General features: G+C 43.4%; 1 protein-coding gene across 4 annotated transcripts; it reads left to right on the top strand.

Moving 5' to 3' along the window:
- The first annotated feature begins 211 nt into the window (after positions 1–211).
- On the top strand, positions 212–14989 carry SAR1B (secretion associated Ras related GTPase 1B). Of its 4 annotated transcripts, none has more exons than XM_086470739.1 (8): positions 212–254; positions 4898–4971; positions 8567–8686; positions 9500–9565; positions 10128–10231; positions 10395–10526; positions 11953–12085; positions 14213–14989. In XM_086470739.1, exons 2-7 carry the CDS (start codon positions 4914–4916, stop codon positions 12067–12069), a joined length of 597 nt encoding a protein of 198 aa, XP_086326865.1. In that variant the 5' UTR covers positions 212–254; positions 4898–4913; the 3' UTR covers positions 12070–12085; positions 14213–14989. The 4 variants fall into 4 exon arrangements, with proteins under 4 accessions (XP_086326865.1, XP_086326864.1, XP_086326863.1 ...); XM_086470738.1 differs by lacking the exon at positions 14213–14989 and adding an exon at positions 12314–12764; XM_086470737.1 differs by lacking the exon at positions 14213–14989 and having other exon boundaries at positions 11953–12764.
- The last annotated feature ends 2426 nt before the right edge of the window (positions 14990–17415 follow it).

Genomic DNA, 17415 nt, shown 5'->3' on the forward strand with positions numbered 1-17415 from the left:
GGGCGGAGCCTGGCGCCTTAAGGGGGCAGGGGGGGTGGCTGGGTTGCGGGTGGGAGGCGGCGCCGGGCGGGCCCCGTGGCCGTGGGCCGGGCGGAGCGCGGAACCGAACCGCTGCTGTGGGGGGTGGCTGTGCGGGCTGTGCGGCTGGCCGGGCCCGGAAGAAGCCGCGCGGGGGCGGAGCGGGGCGCAGCCGCGGGGTGGGTGTCGGTACCGGCGGAGCGCCCGCACCTCAGGCTCGGAGGCGGCGGCGGCGGGTGAGCAAGGGGGGGGGGGGGGCGGGGGCGGAGGCGAGGGCGGTGGTGAGGGGCTCTGGCCGCCCCGGGGGCCGGTGGAGCGGCTGGGTCAACTCCAGGCCGCCCTTGTATCCGACCCGGAGTGGCCTCCGGCCCGCGGCTGGGCCTGGTCGGGGGGTCCCTGGGCGCCCGGGGAGGCCGCGGCCTGCGTGGGTCCGTGGGCATCAGCGCGCTGCGAGCGGGGCCGGGGGGGACAGGCGCTCCCTCCCGTTCCCTCTTCTCCTCACTCGCCCTGGGGAGAGCCCTTGGGGCTCGTCCGGCCTCCGGGGCTGGGGTCGCGGCCCGTGTGCCGCCGCCCGGTAGGTGAACCTTTCACGGGCGTTCGGCCGCTCCTTTGTAGCCTTGGCTGTGCCCCCCCGGGGGGCCTGGGGCGTTGAGGGGTGCCTTATCAGTGACCCCCCCCAGCCTGGGGGTGCTCTGCAGCTGTCTGCCACCTCGTACCGAGCTGTCCAGACTTACTATTATTTCTTCAGAATTTATAACTCTTAGTATTTTATATTTTTTTGTAAGTAACTGAATGGCTGTAGCAGGCCCTGCGTCGGGAGTGTGCTCTGACAGTTGGGTTTTGTGAGCCGGGCTGCAGCTGAACCTCTGCCTTAGATGCCCTTAGGAACTTGTGAGTGAGTTGTGGTGCCGTCTTCACGGATAAACTGCTGTTTCAGATGCACTTAAGGTCTTTGCTAAATTCAGGTAGGCTGTCTCGGAGTAAAAGGTGTGATATAACTAAATTTAAGTCATCTGCTATGCAATATATGGTCTTTCTGGGTTTCAACCCAATTAGTAATGCACCAGTATGATGATTACTCTTTCTGAAATCTCAAAGATGACTTGCTGTCAAAAAACAGGTTAAAATACCCCCCAAAAAATCTGTGCTATTAGCTCATTTTCAAACTCTGTCCCTTTCTTCAACTTTTAAAATACTATATCAAAGTGCAGTTTCAGAACATAAATTAAACTGTACTGTGGAAGACTGGTATCAGTTTATTCACTGAGTTTCTTAGGGATTTTGATTTTTGTTGTCCGTAGTAACATTTTACGATGCTAAAATGATCATATGTGGAGTTACAACTTTAAGTGATCCTGTTTAGATCCTACTTGAAAAACTGCAAAGGCATCCTTAACAGCAGACTTTAAGCTCTCCCTTGCACGTTGTGTTTTCAGACTTCAGTGTGGCTGGGGTGCAGGGTTGGTGCAGTTTGCCTGGACAGAGGTTTCTTTCCCAGCTCTGGCTGACAGCACCCATCCAGGCGCAGCACAGTGTGTTTCCAGTTGCTGCAAGAGTTATTAGCTCGAGTGTCACTGGTTTCTGTTTCCTAATTATTCCATAAAGGTATTTAAAATTGTCTCTAAAAGCCTGATATCCTCTCTTATCTAAAGTTTCACAGACTTTGGAAGTAAGAGCTATTCTAACTGCTTTAGAAGGGAAATGATGAATTTTTAGCTAGAAGAATGCAGGTGGAGTATAGGGGGGAAAAATTTCCTTTTTTTCAGAATATAAAAGAAGTAAGTGTGAGTGTGTTTGCTTGCTTGTCCTTGCTGTCAGTGATGTTCCCTTCAGGAGGCTGGCTCAGGGTGTTACCAAAGCCACTGGGTGAGAATTCCACATCCCCATGGTCAGAAGTGGTTCCGGTAAGCAAACCCATCTCCTTGGGCTTACAGGGCTCCACGGGAGTTACTGAAGGATACTTTGCTGTAACACTAGCCAGAGTCGTTGGTGACATTTTGAAGTGATAACCGTCTGTTGTTGAGGTGATGCTAGAAAATTAAGTTTCCTGTTTCTGTTAAGGAGGCAGAAGTAAGCTGGTGATGTCTGTAAAAATAGTTGGTATCAAGTGATTGTCTTGTGTCCAGTACAATTTTTCATGAAAAGCTTGTGTCTGCTTGCAGCTGATTATTTTCAAGGGAATGATTGAAGTAACCTTAAAATAGTATTTTTGTCTTCATCGTGGCTTGTGAACAGTGATTGCCAGAGTTTTCATTGTTCTACTTTCATGGTGTTTTTAACACGAGCCTGAGAGTTTGAGTCTGTGTATATTGAACAGCCTCAGCTTCCCCCTCAGTTCAATGTGGCTCGGACCTGTTAGCAGCTAACAACTCTTGATGCCAATGCAGAGACGCTATGGCTTTTCAATGCTTTGATTTGACACTGCTGTGAATTCTGTAGTTACTTTTCTTATGTGATAAGAGGAGATTTAATATATATTCAAATATTACCAATGTGCCTTTAAAATTAGCTGCCCATTTTTTCCCCATTTTAAAAGTATTTTCCTTTAAGCGCTGCCAGCTCATATGGGGACTGTTCTGGGTGTGTTTGGATAGCACTGTTTGTAATGCCACTTTTCTTGTGGTGATGAAAATTTAACCTATATTAATGCCACATCAGCTGTGTTTGCAGAGTAATCCTGTCCTCACTTTGGTCATTTGAATCTTAAAGTCTTTTCTGTAATGCGTACAGATTTTATTTTGTTGTTGTTTTATCGATAAGTTTAATAGAAGGAAAAGCTTAATACAGCTAAATGCTGTGAAGTTATTCCCACCTCAGTAATCTGAGCACTTCTCTTACATCACACTGTTTGCCCTGATTTGCAGGTTATTTGAGTTGATCGTTTTTCTAAGCCCCACAGAGGCTTTTCTCGATCGGCATTTTGCTCAAGCAATAAATAAATCTGCTGACGTGTGTGTTCTGCCGTGTTTGCTTATTCTTGACCTTTGCCTTTTAGCCACGCAAGGGACAGTTTCAGTCGTGACGTGGTGTAGCTGGGTGTTTATGCGTCGACAAGTGTATTTGATTTGTATTAAAATTTGTGCCATGTGGCAGTTGTTCAGAGTAACGGAGGGCGTGAGTAAGGGTTTCGTGATTAGTCATGGATAAACCAAGACTCTAGTGCTTCGTCATCTGAGCAGATTTTGTTCCAGTGCAAGCAAACATGATGAAAATACTCTTTCCTAATCTTTCTGCGTTACCTTTCTATGATACACATATTGCTGTGTAGGGGAGAAACTGTGTTCCTTGTCACAAGTGTCATTGCTATGACGGATGCCTGGATTTTGGTCTGGTTGTGACCTGTGTTTTGACTACTGTGTGCTGTGCTCCAGGGTCAGAGCTGCCCTAAAGTCATCTCGTGACCCCAAAGGCACCGCTGAAATGAGGGCGGCAGGACAGCCCACAGCAGCGTGGATGCCTCTGCCAGCCGCGCTTAGCCGTGCAGTCCAGTTTCCCGAGGACAGCCGGGCTCCAACGTCCCCTGACGTCAGCAGGGGTTATGCTCTCCAGTAGGAATTAGCTGGCTAAGTGCTTGTAAGGATGTTGCCCTTTAGTCTTTTGGGAGGTTTTCATGCTAGATGCTCATTTGCTGTGTCAAACTGGTGCTTTCAGTGTGATTATCCTCACTTTAAATAATGAGGAAATTAAGATGAAAACTGAGAAATTAATTGCTCATGGCTGCACGGTGATGGCTTCATTCTTGCACCCCAAAGCATCGCTTTGGCAGTGGTGGTGGTTCCTCCTCTGTGCTACCTGTCCCCCTGGGCACTCAAGGAGGGCCAGAGCTCCCCCAGCACCTCTGTCGTGGCTGCTTGTTCAGAAGCAGCACTGCCTTTGGTGGCAGAGGGTTTTTTCTGGGGCAGGAAGAACTGAATTCATCAGTCTGTGCAATCCACCCTGGCCCATTCTTTCTTTCCCAGGAACGAGCATAGCAACTGTATATTTTTTGAACCATGCCACAAAGAAGGGGTAGTCGTGGAGTAGCAGAGCTTCATCCTGGTAGCCAGGGGTGTCCTGCCTGTGGCAGTCAGCTGAAGTTGGCTGGTGGTTGTATGGCACAACAGGAGCGTTGATTATAGTCATCCTCGCTGCTCTCAGCTCAGCCTTCTGTTCTTGACTCTGAGCTGAAGGAATTCAGTGGGAAACATGGAGTTATTTTTTAAACATAAGTTTTGCATTTCAATTTTACACTGGGGCAGCCTCTGCAGGACAGTATAGGAGGTCACAGTCTTTGAATGGCAATTCCAGCACTTTGCTATAAGTAGTTATTTCCCATTACAAGCCAAACAAGCAGGTTCTGTGCAGACAATTGGGATTTAATTGGTGTCAAACTTCTCGGGGTTCAACTTCACAAAATTTCTTCACCTCATATCGCCTTTCCTCGAAACCCCAGCAGCTCCCAAGGGCAGCTGGAGCACAGACTCTGCGCTGACATCCCTCTCTTCCCCTCTCTGAAAGTGCCACTTCTTCCCAGTTGAAAAGTTTATGTGAAGATCCCGTTTGAAATCTTTGATGGAACATCACCCACCTCCACCAAACTGTACTTCAGATAAAAATAATTTTACTTCTTGCAAAGACTTATGTCCAGGTAGCATTTTCCAAGGGGGGAAAGGTCTTTGCTGTTGTATCACAAGGTCTGGATTCTGTTTTCCATTTCTACACTAATTTTTTAGTGTGTTGTGGGGTCACTTAATTGATCCATGATACAGTTTACCAAAACTAAATTGTTTTTTATTTTTCACCTGGGACTTTGAATTACTTTTGTTCCCTATAAGTATCTTACAATGTTTAATGTGCTGTTCTGACAGATCTTAAACCTTATATTTTCTGTTTATTTCAGACCATAAGATTCAGATATGTCCTTCATATTTGATTGGATTTACAGTGGTTTCAGTAGCGTATTACAGTTTTTAGGTAAGTTTTGATTGTTTGGAGTTTTTTCTTTCTGCTATTCTTGTATAAATGTCAGATCACCTCTGTTATCTTCAAGCGTAGCCGCTGGTTAAATAATAATATTTGTTTTGGTGTATATTCAGTAACACTCAAACAAAAGTTTTGCTTATCTATACTAAGTATTTCCAGAGTGTGCTCTGCGCTCAATCTTGCATTAATCCTTTGACCTCTCGAAAAAATGGCATTTTCTTTCATGAACATAAGAGGTTGGATTTTTCTAATCATACTGTGTTTAAGCTGGCGTAATTAGGTTGATTTATATGGAGTGGCTCCTGATTTTTCTCTGCTGTGAAGAACTGAACTCAATTATTGTAGTTCACTTCTTTTACACATGAGGATATCACTTGAGAATCCAAATATGAGGGAGTACCTACAAAAAATTAGGGCTGGGTATTGAAGCCTTTGCTTGTTTTCGGCGGCGTGTTATTCTGTGACTGGCATCACTGAAATCAATGTGAAACTTCACTGGCATCTGCTGAAGAGTCTCAGGAAAGTATTCCCTGGCTAAAAGAGTCTGCAATCCATATCAATCCCAGGGGAAGTATTAGCTTGTGCAAAACAGGAGTGGTGGTGGTGGGAACAGCACAAGGGGAGGAAAAAAACCAACCAGGAGGAAAAGGAAAGTCAGGATACTAAAAAAAAGGAACACAAGTTGCAGATTGATTTAGAAGTTCGAAGGATTTTATTGAAGTGGTTAAAAAACATTTGAGATTAAGGAATGATGGCAAGCTGTGCCACCTGCCTTTTACCAGTCGAAAGTTTAAACTTTTTCGCTGAATGTTAGACCCTTGGCCTACTATTGAAATATTAGCCAGTGAAATTTTAACTAGGTTGACTAACCTTTCTTATCTCCTCTTACTTAGCTGAGCAGTGGTTACTGCACGCTGTCCAGCTTTCCCATTCCTGTGCAAAGTCTAGTTCTAGCGAGAGATACTGGAGCTTGAAGTAGGAAGGAGAATTACATTCAATATGTCCCTCTCTTTCTAGGAGAAACGTTTCCTCTTTTCATTCTTATTTACATTTACAGTCGAAGGAGGCCAATTATACATTTGGGAAATTCCCTGCAGTCCCCTGTGTTGTCCTGTCAGCAGGCTGATAAGATCACTTTATGAAGTACATCTTTGCACACATATACTTTTAGAATGCACAAAGAATCTTTTTTATATATGTAAAAACCTCTGGTCTTGGTGTAGCTACTAGCTGAAGTATTGCTGCTTGTTTGTCTTGTGCTTCTGTGAAAGATGCTTGGGAAGCCTGAAACGTTTCAGAGAAATCAGCGGCACCTGATTTGGGAGCAAAGGCTCCTGGATGTCCAGGCTGAGAGTGGCAAAAATATTATTGTTTTCCTATGGTTTAGTAGAATTTTGTTTAACTCGTAAGTGTGAACTGGAGTTTCTCCTGTGACATAAGTAATATTATGAAAATGTTTGCCCACTCCTCCTTTCTCTGTAAATGTTAATACTTTCTCCTCCACTCTGTAGATTAATAGTTAATATATATTTGAGCGTGTGAGAAGGTGAGTTTAGGAAGTAAGAGCTGTATTGAAATAACTGTGAAGACACCTTACGATAACTGTAGTAATAAAGATCACTAATGAAATAAGCTGAGGAATGTGAAAGAATATTCATTCCTACAAGTTACAAAACACGTCCTGCTGGATTAGCTGAAAGGCAGAGGGAGAGGTGAGCAAACAGCAGCGGTGTAAAGGTCGGCCAGGCAGGGCCACGTACGCCCCTGTCCCGCTGCGCCATCGGCGGGGCTGTCCGAGCAGCCACAGCATCGCTTACAATCCCACCAAATAAAACCTGTAGGAGGATAATGTGTTTGCTAAGGAGCAAAAATGAGGGCTCCAGAAGCTAGAGTTACTGGCTCCTGCTGCCTCCCTCGCGTAGGGAGACCCTGGCTGGCTGCTCATGCGCCCTTTGGATGGCCACCAGCCCTTGCCCACGGCCCCGGGGCCGTCGGTGTGTGGTTTGCAGCGTTGAGTGTGCTCACAGGAGAAGGTGCAGTTAAATGGGGGGACTGCAGCGATGGGACAGTTGAGCTTTGACAATGAAGTCTGGTTGTGTGCTTCACAAAATGTTTCTGTACCATTGCAGTGGTCATAAAATAAACGTTTCTTCAGCACCATAATACTACGACATCATATAGTAAAAGATCCTGATGATATAAAAACCTCCCACATTGCAGTGTTTGACTGTATTTTGTAAGTCTTTTTATACAGGAAAAAAAAGAGAGAATTTTGTTAGGAACATAGCTCGCTTCTGCTTTTGAAGAAATGCAGTTTCAGCATATACATACATATATTTCCTCACCCTCTGGTGCAAGTGTTCTGCCCTCTTCAGCCCTCGTGAAGGCTGTGGGGTCAGTAATGGTCCCTAAGGGGATGTGCAGCATGTAGTATCCAGCCACAGGTCTTTGAAAATGGAATAAGGGAAGATTTTCTGCTTAAAAAAGGCAAAGTTAAGACATTCTTACTTCAGTTGGGTTTTTTTTCAGTACGGAAAGTGATTTCTTTTTTTTTTCCCCCTAATTTAATTTGTCTTAAAAATGTTTTACTTTGAGTGTCAATCAGTTTGAAGCAGTGAAAAATAATCCTGGCATAGGATGTAGTGTTGGCAAGTTATAAAAGTTATAAAATTGCCCTTTGATAATCTCAAACTTAAGAAAATATGGTATTCATGTTTTAATCATCTTTCCTCTCCTTCACAGCAACTGTTGCATTTACTGGGGTTGCAGGTAGTGGGGGAAAGAAAGGGGGGAGGAGGCTTTTTTATCAAGATGACAATCAGTGAAAATAAAGTTTCTTATCCCTGATATGAAAGCATTATCACATGACAGCAAGTGTGTCAGAACTGCCCTGATGATGCCATTCAGGATATGTCCGTTCAGTTTATCTGGGGGTATGGGTGAACGGTACTTTTTGTCAAAATGGCCTCCGAACCAATGTAACAGAATTCAGGCATGTACTCATGATGACTGTTGACATTGAAACCAGTTGCTCTGTGATATGCTGATTGAGGTCTGAACTTCCTTTGTGCCTCAGACAAGTGTTTTGTCACAATTGGAGGCAGCTGAACAGAACCCCCTCTGTTCAGGTCCAGGATGTCCATATTTTAGAGCCTGCTGTTATTGCTGTACCCACACACCCCCCTCTCCCCTGCCTGTGAGCAAATCTGTGCTTTTGCTGAGGGCAGAGTAAGTCACGCTGACAAAATTTAGCCGTGTTCTGCTGTGGTTTTCCTAAGGTAACATCAATACATTTACGTGAGTGACACGTTTACATCAGTTATGTGCCTCCCTTCTCCTGCTAAGCGTCCCCTAAGCTGCCCGTGGCACATGTAGGACAGTGGGTACATGAGCAAGTGTGGCTGCAGCCTGTACGAGCAGGAGAACCTGGATAAAGGGCGTTGATAAAGTGCTGGGGGAGCTTGGCTGGGCTGTATTTTGTACCGTGAGTGTAACCGTTTGTCCTGGGAGCAAAGTCATCTCTGGTGCTAGAAATGAACTCCCACCACTTTTAACTGGTTGTTCACTGGGTCCTTCTTTGTTCTAGGACTGTACAAGAAATCAGGCAAACTAGTGTTTCTTGGACTGGACAATGCTGGAAAAACTACACTGCTGCACATGCTCAAAGATGACAGACTGGGACAACACGTCCCCACGTTACACCCCAGTAAGTTAATATTGCTGGTTCCGTAGCTAGAAAGTATTTAAAGTGTGGCAGGAAAAGCAGGATCTGGTCATACAGACCAACAGTGTAATTGGGGAGAAACAAAGGAATTTCTGGGATTGCAATCTGTAGATGGTTCAAGTAATATCAAAAAAAAAAAATGTGTAGGATAGTTCAGTGTGGTATATTTAAAAGTAAGAGGTGAGTAACAAGCAGACTGATGGACCTGAGAGTGTAGATTACAGAAGCTGTGGGAAATCAAGGCTTGCAGTGTTTGGGCGTAGCTTCTCTGTGTAGCTGGAAAATTAGCATTTCTGTTCACTGTTTTGATTTTTTTGAGGGGGGGGCCTCAGAGGTTGCTGTGTAATTGTTATCCTGGTAGGCTCGCAAGAGAAAAAGTTCAACACAGGTTGAAAATGTGGATTGGTGAAGTCCTGTAAGGAGATGTGAAATTGGGAAAGGATGTGAAGAGGAGAAACCTGGAACAGTGCTGTACATGAAATGCCATCTTTGTGGCAAACCAGATGCCGGAGCCAACTGTTGTTTGTGTAATGTGTAGGAATAAATAATGTATGAATATTCTCTGCTATTCTTCTCATTGTAGATATTTCACATGTGTTTTAGTGGTTAATAGTGTTTTGTTGTTAAACAAATGTGTCATTGATTTTGAGAGAAAATGTATTAATCTTGATTTGTTTCTTGAATAACAAAACACTGAAAAGAACCAAGAGAAAGTAAAATTTACATGCTAGAAGGGTAGACTGTTCCAATGCACTGCAGAATCCTCACAGAGAACACAATTCTGTGTATTTCTAGCTTCAGAAGAGCTGACCATCGCTGGCATGACTTTCACTACCTTCGATCTGGGAGGGCATGCTCAAGGTAAGAGAATACATTGCCTCACTGAGCTAAGAGTTGTCCGGAGTCCGTTTGTTTCAGATCAGAAATAGGACCGTGCTGCAGAGATTGACTTCCCACACTGACAGCATGAAAACCCCTTTGCTGCTCTTCTGTCCATCTCCACCACTTACCACAATCCCAAATACAATTTGGCAAGAGTAGTAGTTCGTGTTTGCTGCAGACCAGTTCTGTGGTAGAGCAGCGATTTTTTTGACTGTTACCTGTATTTTGAAGAGGATTCTGTACTTTGAATCGCTTATGTTTACCTTTAAGCTTCAAACTTACCTTTGTTGACATAGTTCTTGGGGAAATATGAAAGGTTTCTGTACATCAGTGTGTATGTGAGATAGAGTGGGGGTAACAGTAAAGGGAACGATGCATTTGCTCCATTATTTCAAGTTTTGTAAAATGTGAAATTACATCCTGAAGACTGTCAGTATAAACTAAGACTTAAAAAAACCCTGTGGCTGCTTAATCGCTGCTGTGCATCGCTCTGAATTTTGGGATAATTTCCTTTTGTTTTTAATTCACATCTTCCCTGTAGCTCGCAGAGTGTGGAAAAACTATCTGCCTGCGATTAATGGCATTGTGTTCTTGGTGGACTGTGCAGATCATGAACGATTGCTTGAATCAAAAGAAGAACTTGATGTAAGTTTAAATAAGTTTTTGAAAGTTTTAACTTTAACTTCTAAGAAATAAGCTCAAATTCTCAGTATTCAACAGAGCTCTGCTGCCACCTGGACATGAGTAGTAGCCATTTGACCTTCTGTGTTCTAAATTAATCTCTCCTCCTTTCTCCTTTCCTTTGTAGTCACTAATGACAGATGAAACTATTGCTAATGTGCCTATCCTAATTCTTGGTAACAAGATTGACAGACCTGAAGCCATCAGCGAAGAGAGGTTACGAGAGATGTTTGGTTTGTATGGCCAGACAACAGGAAAGGTAACGCTCCTTTTGGTGGTTTTGTAGTTTGGGTTTTGTTTTTTTTTCATTAGGGGGTTTATTTGCCTTATGTTTGTGTGTTGACTCCAGTTCACTCCAGCTACACAAAATAAATTGTTTTTAATTTATAAAGTACTAATAAATGGTCCGTAATAACTGTATATGGTATGAATTCTGGAGTCTTTGTGTGTGTGTGTGCGTTAGGTGCATCTCTACTACAACTTTTTGATGTCATACTCAATGCCACGTTTTTTCAGAGAAAACTTAATTGTACTTAGGATAACTTTTGACGCTTCAGCCTTCCTATGCAGTATTTTTAAATGATGAGCAAGTTTTCACAGGCTATAGTTCTAGTGAGAACTGTAAGAGAAAACTGAATAAAGGCTTTCAGTAAGTGACTTTTCTCATTTAAAGTGCAGGCTTAGTAGAATTTGTACTTGTTCACCTAAAGCTTAGAAATAGGCTTACACCATCGTAGAAGTCTGAGTTTGTAGGTTGTGAGAGGAAAAAAAGTTCCTACTGGCATCTGTAACAAGAAGGCAGATTTCTGTTCTGGATCTTGGTGATACTTCAGCTCTTCTTAATTTAACATAAATACGGTGTTCTGCTGTAGGAGACATTTGGGTACAGGGCACTAGAAACAAGCTGCTCCGTTGTCCTTTGCCCTTGGAAAGGTGCTTCTCTGCAGCTGACAAAGCTGTTCTGGGGTGGCTTCTGTCCCGGCTCCCGTTAGATGACCAGCGCTGTGGCTCTGCTGGGGAGGGCACCTGGTCTTGTAAATCCTCTTGGCTTGTTTACTTGTAGGTGCTCCCCCGAAAGTTCAGTGCCAGGCAGTGTAGGTTGAGCAGGAACAAACCTTTACCTTCTAGTTCTCTGCATGAAGGAGAATCGCAGGGGTTAGTTTTAGGGTAGGTGTAATGGGCTATAAACAGTTAGTAATGCCTTTTTTTTTGTATCTTGCCCTGGTTTTTACCACACTGCACTAGTCTATGAAGGATGATGCCATTGTGAATCTCCAGCCGAGCAACGGCTTTATCACACTGTGCTGATCTTGGCAAGCAAGCCGCTTGCACTCTTGCTATGGTCAGTCCTACGATTGGTAGCAGATGCTTTTTTCAGTCTGCTTGGAAAGCTCTTAGGAACAGAGCAGGGAACTGTGACTGAAAACCAAGTACAAGCTTTCAGATTCTCTGTGCACGTCCTTGCTGTTGCGTCCTGGTTGTACTTCACCCTCTCCAGATGTGGATGCACGCTTTGTTTGTTTCTCAGGTGACCCTAATCTTAGTAATGTGTACACGTTTCGGATTATTTTCTAAAATTCCAGTATCCAACACAAGTTAAATCACGGCATTCCGTAGGAACAAATGTCCAGGTAAAGTAGCCTTGTAGCAGTGCTGTCACTTGGAATGCTGCTGTCTCTCCGCAGGGCAGCGTCCCCCTGAAAGAGCTGAATGCGAGGCCGCTGGAGGTGTTCATGTGCAGCGTGCTGAAGAGGCAAGGCTACGGAGAAGGCTTCCGCTGGATGGCACAGTACATCGATTAACGCCAAAACCGCCTCAGTACGTTCTGTCCCGTGTCTGAATATTAAGTCTGCTCCTTATTTGATCACTCAGTGTACGTAACTTGAATTCATTTGACTGTTTAGTTATCAAAATACACATTTTTAGCTAATTATATAATGTATGCAAAACTGTAAGTATGAGGATTGAAGAATTATTTCAAGCAAGTTTGTGAGTTGAAGTACCACACCTGTGAGCTTTCTAATCCCATGCAACATTCTTTTGCAGCTTTTAATTTAACGAGTCTCCGGCACCGTTTTTGGTCAGAGCAACTTTCCAGTACAGTATGTTTGAATGCACTTTTTAACAGCTAAAAACTACGAACATGTGAAAAATATTTAATGCTTATGTTAAATTTTTTTATGTACTTTTTTGAAACTGGTTTTATAACTTTAGAGTATATAACCATCTTTCAAGGAATAATAAATAATTAGCTGATGGATAATTGCATGATGCCTTACGGTTTTCAATAATATACTTTCTTATGCAACGTCATGCAATAAATCTAAATCCAGTTTTTGGCAACTTTAATGGAAAATGTTTCATTTTAATGTGTCTTAACTAGTGAGGCTGCCTGATGATCTGAATATGTGGGATATTTTCCTGAAACACAGAAGGCCACAAAGTAGTTTCATGGTATGTTAGGGTAAGGTGGTTTTTTTCAGACTACAAATTGCATTTATTTTAGGATTTTGCACTAGTAAAGGAAAAATCTAATCCGATGCCCTTATAACCACCACCATTAAAAAGTATAAGTCATATAAATCAGCTGTGCCAAGGTAAATCTTGAACTGATGTCAAAAGTGGTCTTACTCTACTGGTCTCTTGAATTAAACTCCTGAAGCAACATAAGATAGAGGGGTTTTTCTGAAGAAATTAAGAATACCATTGCACTAAATATTCTGTTCTTCATTAGATTTCGGGCCTGCCAGAAGATTTGTGTGTGAAATTGCCAGGAAAAAAAAAAAAACAACAACGCTGCCATTGCTGCTTGTGAAAATTTATCAGCCCACACTCAACTGGCCAATTTTATTTTTGGCCTTTTGAACTGGGACGGGATGGATTGTCTGTTCTGGTTTTGCCCTGAAGCCTCGCCAGTGTGGCAGCTGCTGGCTGCCCAAGTGGCTCATTGCTGGGGTAAATTTGGTTATCTGTAGTCCTTGTTTCCAGACTTGTGACTTCTTTTTTTCCCCGTCCCTGAGTGCAGTAGCTCCCCGAGGAGAAAGCAGGTTATTTTTGAAGAAAGGGTGTTGCAGCACGTGTGTCTGTCAGCGTCTTGTTGACGCTGTCTGACACTGCCATGGAGCTGTGGATGGTGCTCCCATGTGCTGGGGCTGTTTTACTGTCACCTGTCGAATGAGGGTAGGGTTTCAGCCCTGGAGTCACCATTTCACCATGGTGGCTTTGAGTTTCACTGTGTAGTTTGTTTTCCCCTTGCACAAGTACAAACTGCTGTGAGTGTTTTGACTGAATCCCTTTTACTCCCTGTTGTAGGTCTTCTCAAAAATACTTTAGGCCTTACGTGGCCAATCTCTGCATCAGCAAATGTGTTTCTGACTGGTTTGATTTCATAAATAACTTTTTTCTCTTGACCTGCTGGGCTTGAATCTCAGAATTAAAGCCTATAGGGTCATAGAAAATAAATGAGACTTATTCCTTGCCCAGATCTGAAGTTGTATGATTGAATATTGGTGATCAGTTCCCCACAGTCCTAGATTGTGCATCTGAATGAGGTGAATAATTCAGAACTTAAGTAATGTAAATTGTCACGGAGGTTTATTACCGCACAATTGTATGTGAAGTCTTAAGCCTGGTTCGTGCGTGGTGAAGGTCGGAGTGACGGCATAGGATAGCTTTTCCAAACGACCAACAGAAGAGAATCCTGTATTTAAACTAGTGCTCAGCTGTAAAGTAGTGTCTGCCAAAATCAAAACTGGAGCTAAGGAATGGCCTTCTCACCAGCATGTGGACAATATGTGAGTCTTTACTGCCTGTGTAGGGGTAGCCGTTACGTAGGGGACAGACTGCTTTTTTTTTTCCTCTACATTTTTCTGATGATGGTTATAGTGCAGAGAACAGCAGAAGGATCAGTAGTTGGTGTAAATATTAAAAAAATACTACTTGCAGAGTCACGTGGTGGTGTTGATGTGGGAGACTTGGGACTGTGTTGCCTGTGCTTATGGAAATGAAGCTGGAGGTGTTCTGCTGCAGACCGCTTCCACAGGCTGAGCCGTTATGTGGGCACTGGGAGGTCCTCTTCGCCTGCTCTTCCGACCAACTGTGGTAACATTAGAAGTAAGGAAAGGGGTGATAGTATTAAGGATTAAAAAAGAAGGGAGGTGATACTGCTTTGAAAGTGTGTGATAAGAGTAATTCCTCGTATTATGGAAAACCTCAGATTTCATGTTTCCCACTGTAGGATGCTAGTTGAAATGTGGTTGTAGTAAGGGCATGAAGAAACCTGGACCTTGTGTTTATCCACCTGGGTATTGTAATGGTTCCTGTTCTGGGAATCGCTGATCAACCCCCGCTTAAATACACAAATAATCTCGCTCTGTTTCATTTCATTCAGTAGAGGAAGCGTCTTTCTTCTGTAGTTTACGTTCTGTTACGCACAGGAATGTGAATGGGTGTTGTGTGTCTTTGTGTGAAGACTTCATTTGTAGACAAATACACCGATGAGAGTTTTTCTGGTGGTTTTCATCCCCACCCTCTCCACATCTACCTGGTCGTTTCTTTCTAGAGGTTGCTTATTCCCATGATTGTGACCAGTCTTACTGAACTTAAAAAGCAACGTTCACGTTTGGGTCTGACTTCTATGAAAAACTTTTTTTTTTCACTCTTGACTATGCAGATTTCAATTAAACATCACTTTAAAGAATGTGAAAAAGAAAATCCATTAATAAAGATGTTATTTATGAAGTGTCTCATTTTGGTTTTACATTGTAACAGTTCTTTAAGAGAAATGAACGCAGATTTCAAAGATACCAGTAACTGCTTCTGACAAAGTGACCTGTATTTCACTGCGGTGACCCCATACTCTAGCATCTGTGGGTTGAAAAAGCTCTGGTTTGCTTGGATCTAGTGAAACTTGGTGTTTAGTATGTTTTGTGTAACTGAGAGGCATTGCTGTATTTCAGTCTTGGTTTTAATAAATTTTTCAGCAACAATTATTGGTGTTGGAGATGGGAAGGATATTTTGAGTTTATCCTCATTTATCCTCGTGCCAGATCAAGATTTTTGTCATGAATATTCCTGTGTTCAGGGACTATCATGTGCCAGAGATGATCCGTGGCATTCACTGGAATACAATACCTGCATGCACGTGAGCTTTATTGCATTTTAATGACTGGAATTGAGTGTCAAATAGAACATTGGGCATCCACTTATTTATAACTAAAGTCAGGTCAGGAACATGATGGTGGTGGTCTCCAATCCCAGTGAATTCGCAGGTCTGCTTGAAGTCGAATTGTTCTTCTCTTGTTTGTACTGTCAGAGTATTTGGTTGTTACCAAAGTCCAGTATCTCTGTTGACTACAAGGTGCTCAGATTTAGCGGGTAATGTAATTGTTAGTTGTGGACTCCAGAGTTACATTAAGAACAGCCTAATCCATTGGCTGTCAGTGGGGACATGTAACTTGTTTGCACGTAGATAAACCACTTTTTGCACTAGTATCTCAGTGTGGAACTGAACATTTTCTGTTTTGAAATGCGAGTGCTCTAAATGTTTAAAACTGTAATTTATATAATAATGAAAGTGTTCTTAAACCTGTTCTTAATGTGTCTGTTATGGTGTTATTTCCACCTCATGCTTGAAATTTAAGTATTCACAGCAGAAAATAAAATTCTGGTTTGGAATTTGAAGAAAAGGAGTTTTAAACAGATAGTTTTGTCAAATTATCAAAACGAGGAAGAAAAGGTGTGCTGACAGTTAATGGTCTAGTAGTACGTTTGGGGTTTTTCAGCTGAGTGTAATAGTAATTCAGTCTCTGCTAGGGTGTCTGTTCATGGGTGCGTGGAAGCAAATCCTCTACTCAAACTCTTTGGGCATTGAAAAAATGACATTTCCTTTGTTGCAGTTTTAGAATGAGCTGGAAGGATCCAGTCGTACAGGCAAATGATGCTGCCTTAGATCCCAGCTGCCCTCTGGGATTTGCAGCGTCGATGGGACTGTGTTGGGTGGGGATTGCCACTGAGTTCAGGTGCTTATCAAACCGAATCCCCTCCGCCCTGTGAGGGACAGCCCCCAGGTAAGCCTGTTAAGCTACTGTGGTAGAGAACTATTTTCCAATCCTAAGTACATGTTCTCCTTCATTTACATTTTTCAAATTATTTCTTACTTGATTGCTTTTCAACTAGAAAGAGAGATGTGTGTGTTAGTGAGCAGTTATGGTAAAATACTCATTAAAAAGACATATCCCTCATTTTCCTTTTGACCCCATTTCTTATGGCACGTGTCCCATCACAGTATGAAATTTATAATAATATTTAGAGCCTTGGATGCCTTTCATGCCAGGATCTCGAAGCTTTCTACCTGCCCATGCTGCCTCAACATCCTGGTGAGGCAGAGGGCTCTTGTCCTTGTTTAACCTGTGGTTGAAGGTGAGGTCTGGAGGGATTAGGTCAGGCTTGGTCACTGCCTGAGTGAGAGGAGCTCTCGCAGCAGCCGCCAGCAGCATCGAAGGAAGCAATGCCTCCTGTAACCTGGCTCCGTTCGCCTGTGTCCCAGAGTGATGACAGAAGCCTTCATCACATGCAAGCTACTGAAGATACTGCGCAGACCGCGTGTAAATCGGGGGCATTTTGGGGCGCCTGCTCTGCGTTCAGCGCGAAAAGCTGCTCTAAGCGTGGGTACCGTTCACTGTCACTGCATTGCACCCAACTATGACAATATTTAGTAGTTCACAAGTTAAAAGAACAGCCCAAAAGCTTGCAACGTGTGGAGTGGGGGCAGAGCTTGGATCTACGTGTGATTTCTGGTTCTCTTTCCTAAATGTAAATAAACACTATCCTTGTAAAAGGAGAGTTTAAAGGCATACTTCCAGTATTGGGTCCCAATACCTGGTTTTGGCACAGGCAAACGTGAATTTACATGGTTTGGTTAGATTTTGCCCCCACAAAGGTGGTAGTTCAGTGTCAAAAGTGGTCTGATAACTCCCAGGAGCAGCGGGACCTTGGGGCAGAGATGAGCTGTCGGAGCCCTGATCTTAGCAATGCAGTAATAGTTGAGTACCCAAACCCAGGAGTGGATTTAGCTCGTTTGTTGGTGAGGGGTGTGCTGTGACAAGCTGCTGGTCTGGAAGGGTTGGGGCAGCGCTTGCAATAGTATG

Source organism: Leptosomus discolor, chromosome 10 (assembly GCF_034619465.1).
Source record: "Leptosomus discolor isolate bLepDis1 chromosome 10, bLepDis1.hap2, whole genome shotgun sequence".
Lineage (NCBI taxonomy): Eukaryota > Metazoa > Chordata > Aves > Leptosomiformes > Leptosomidae > Leptosomus > Leptosomus discolor.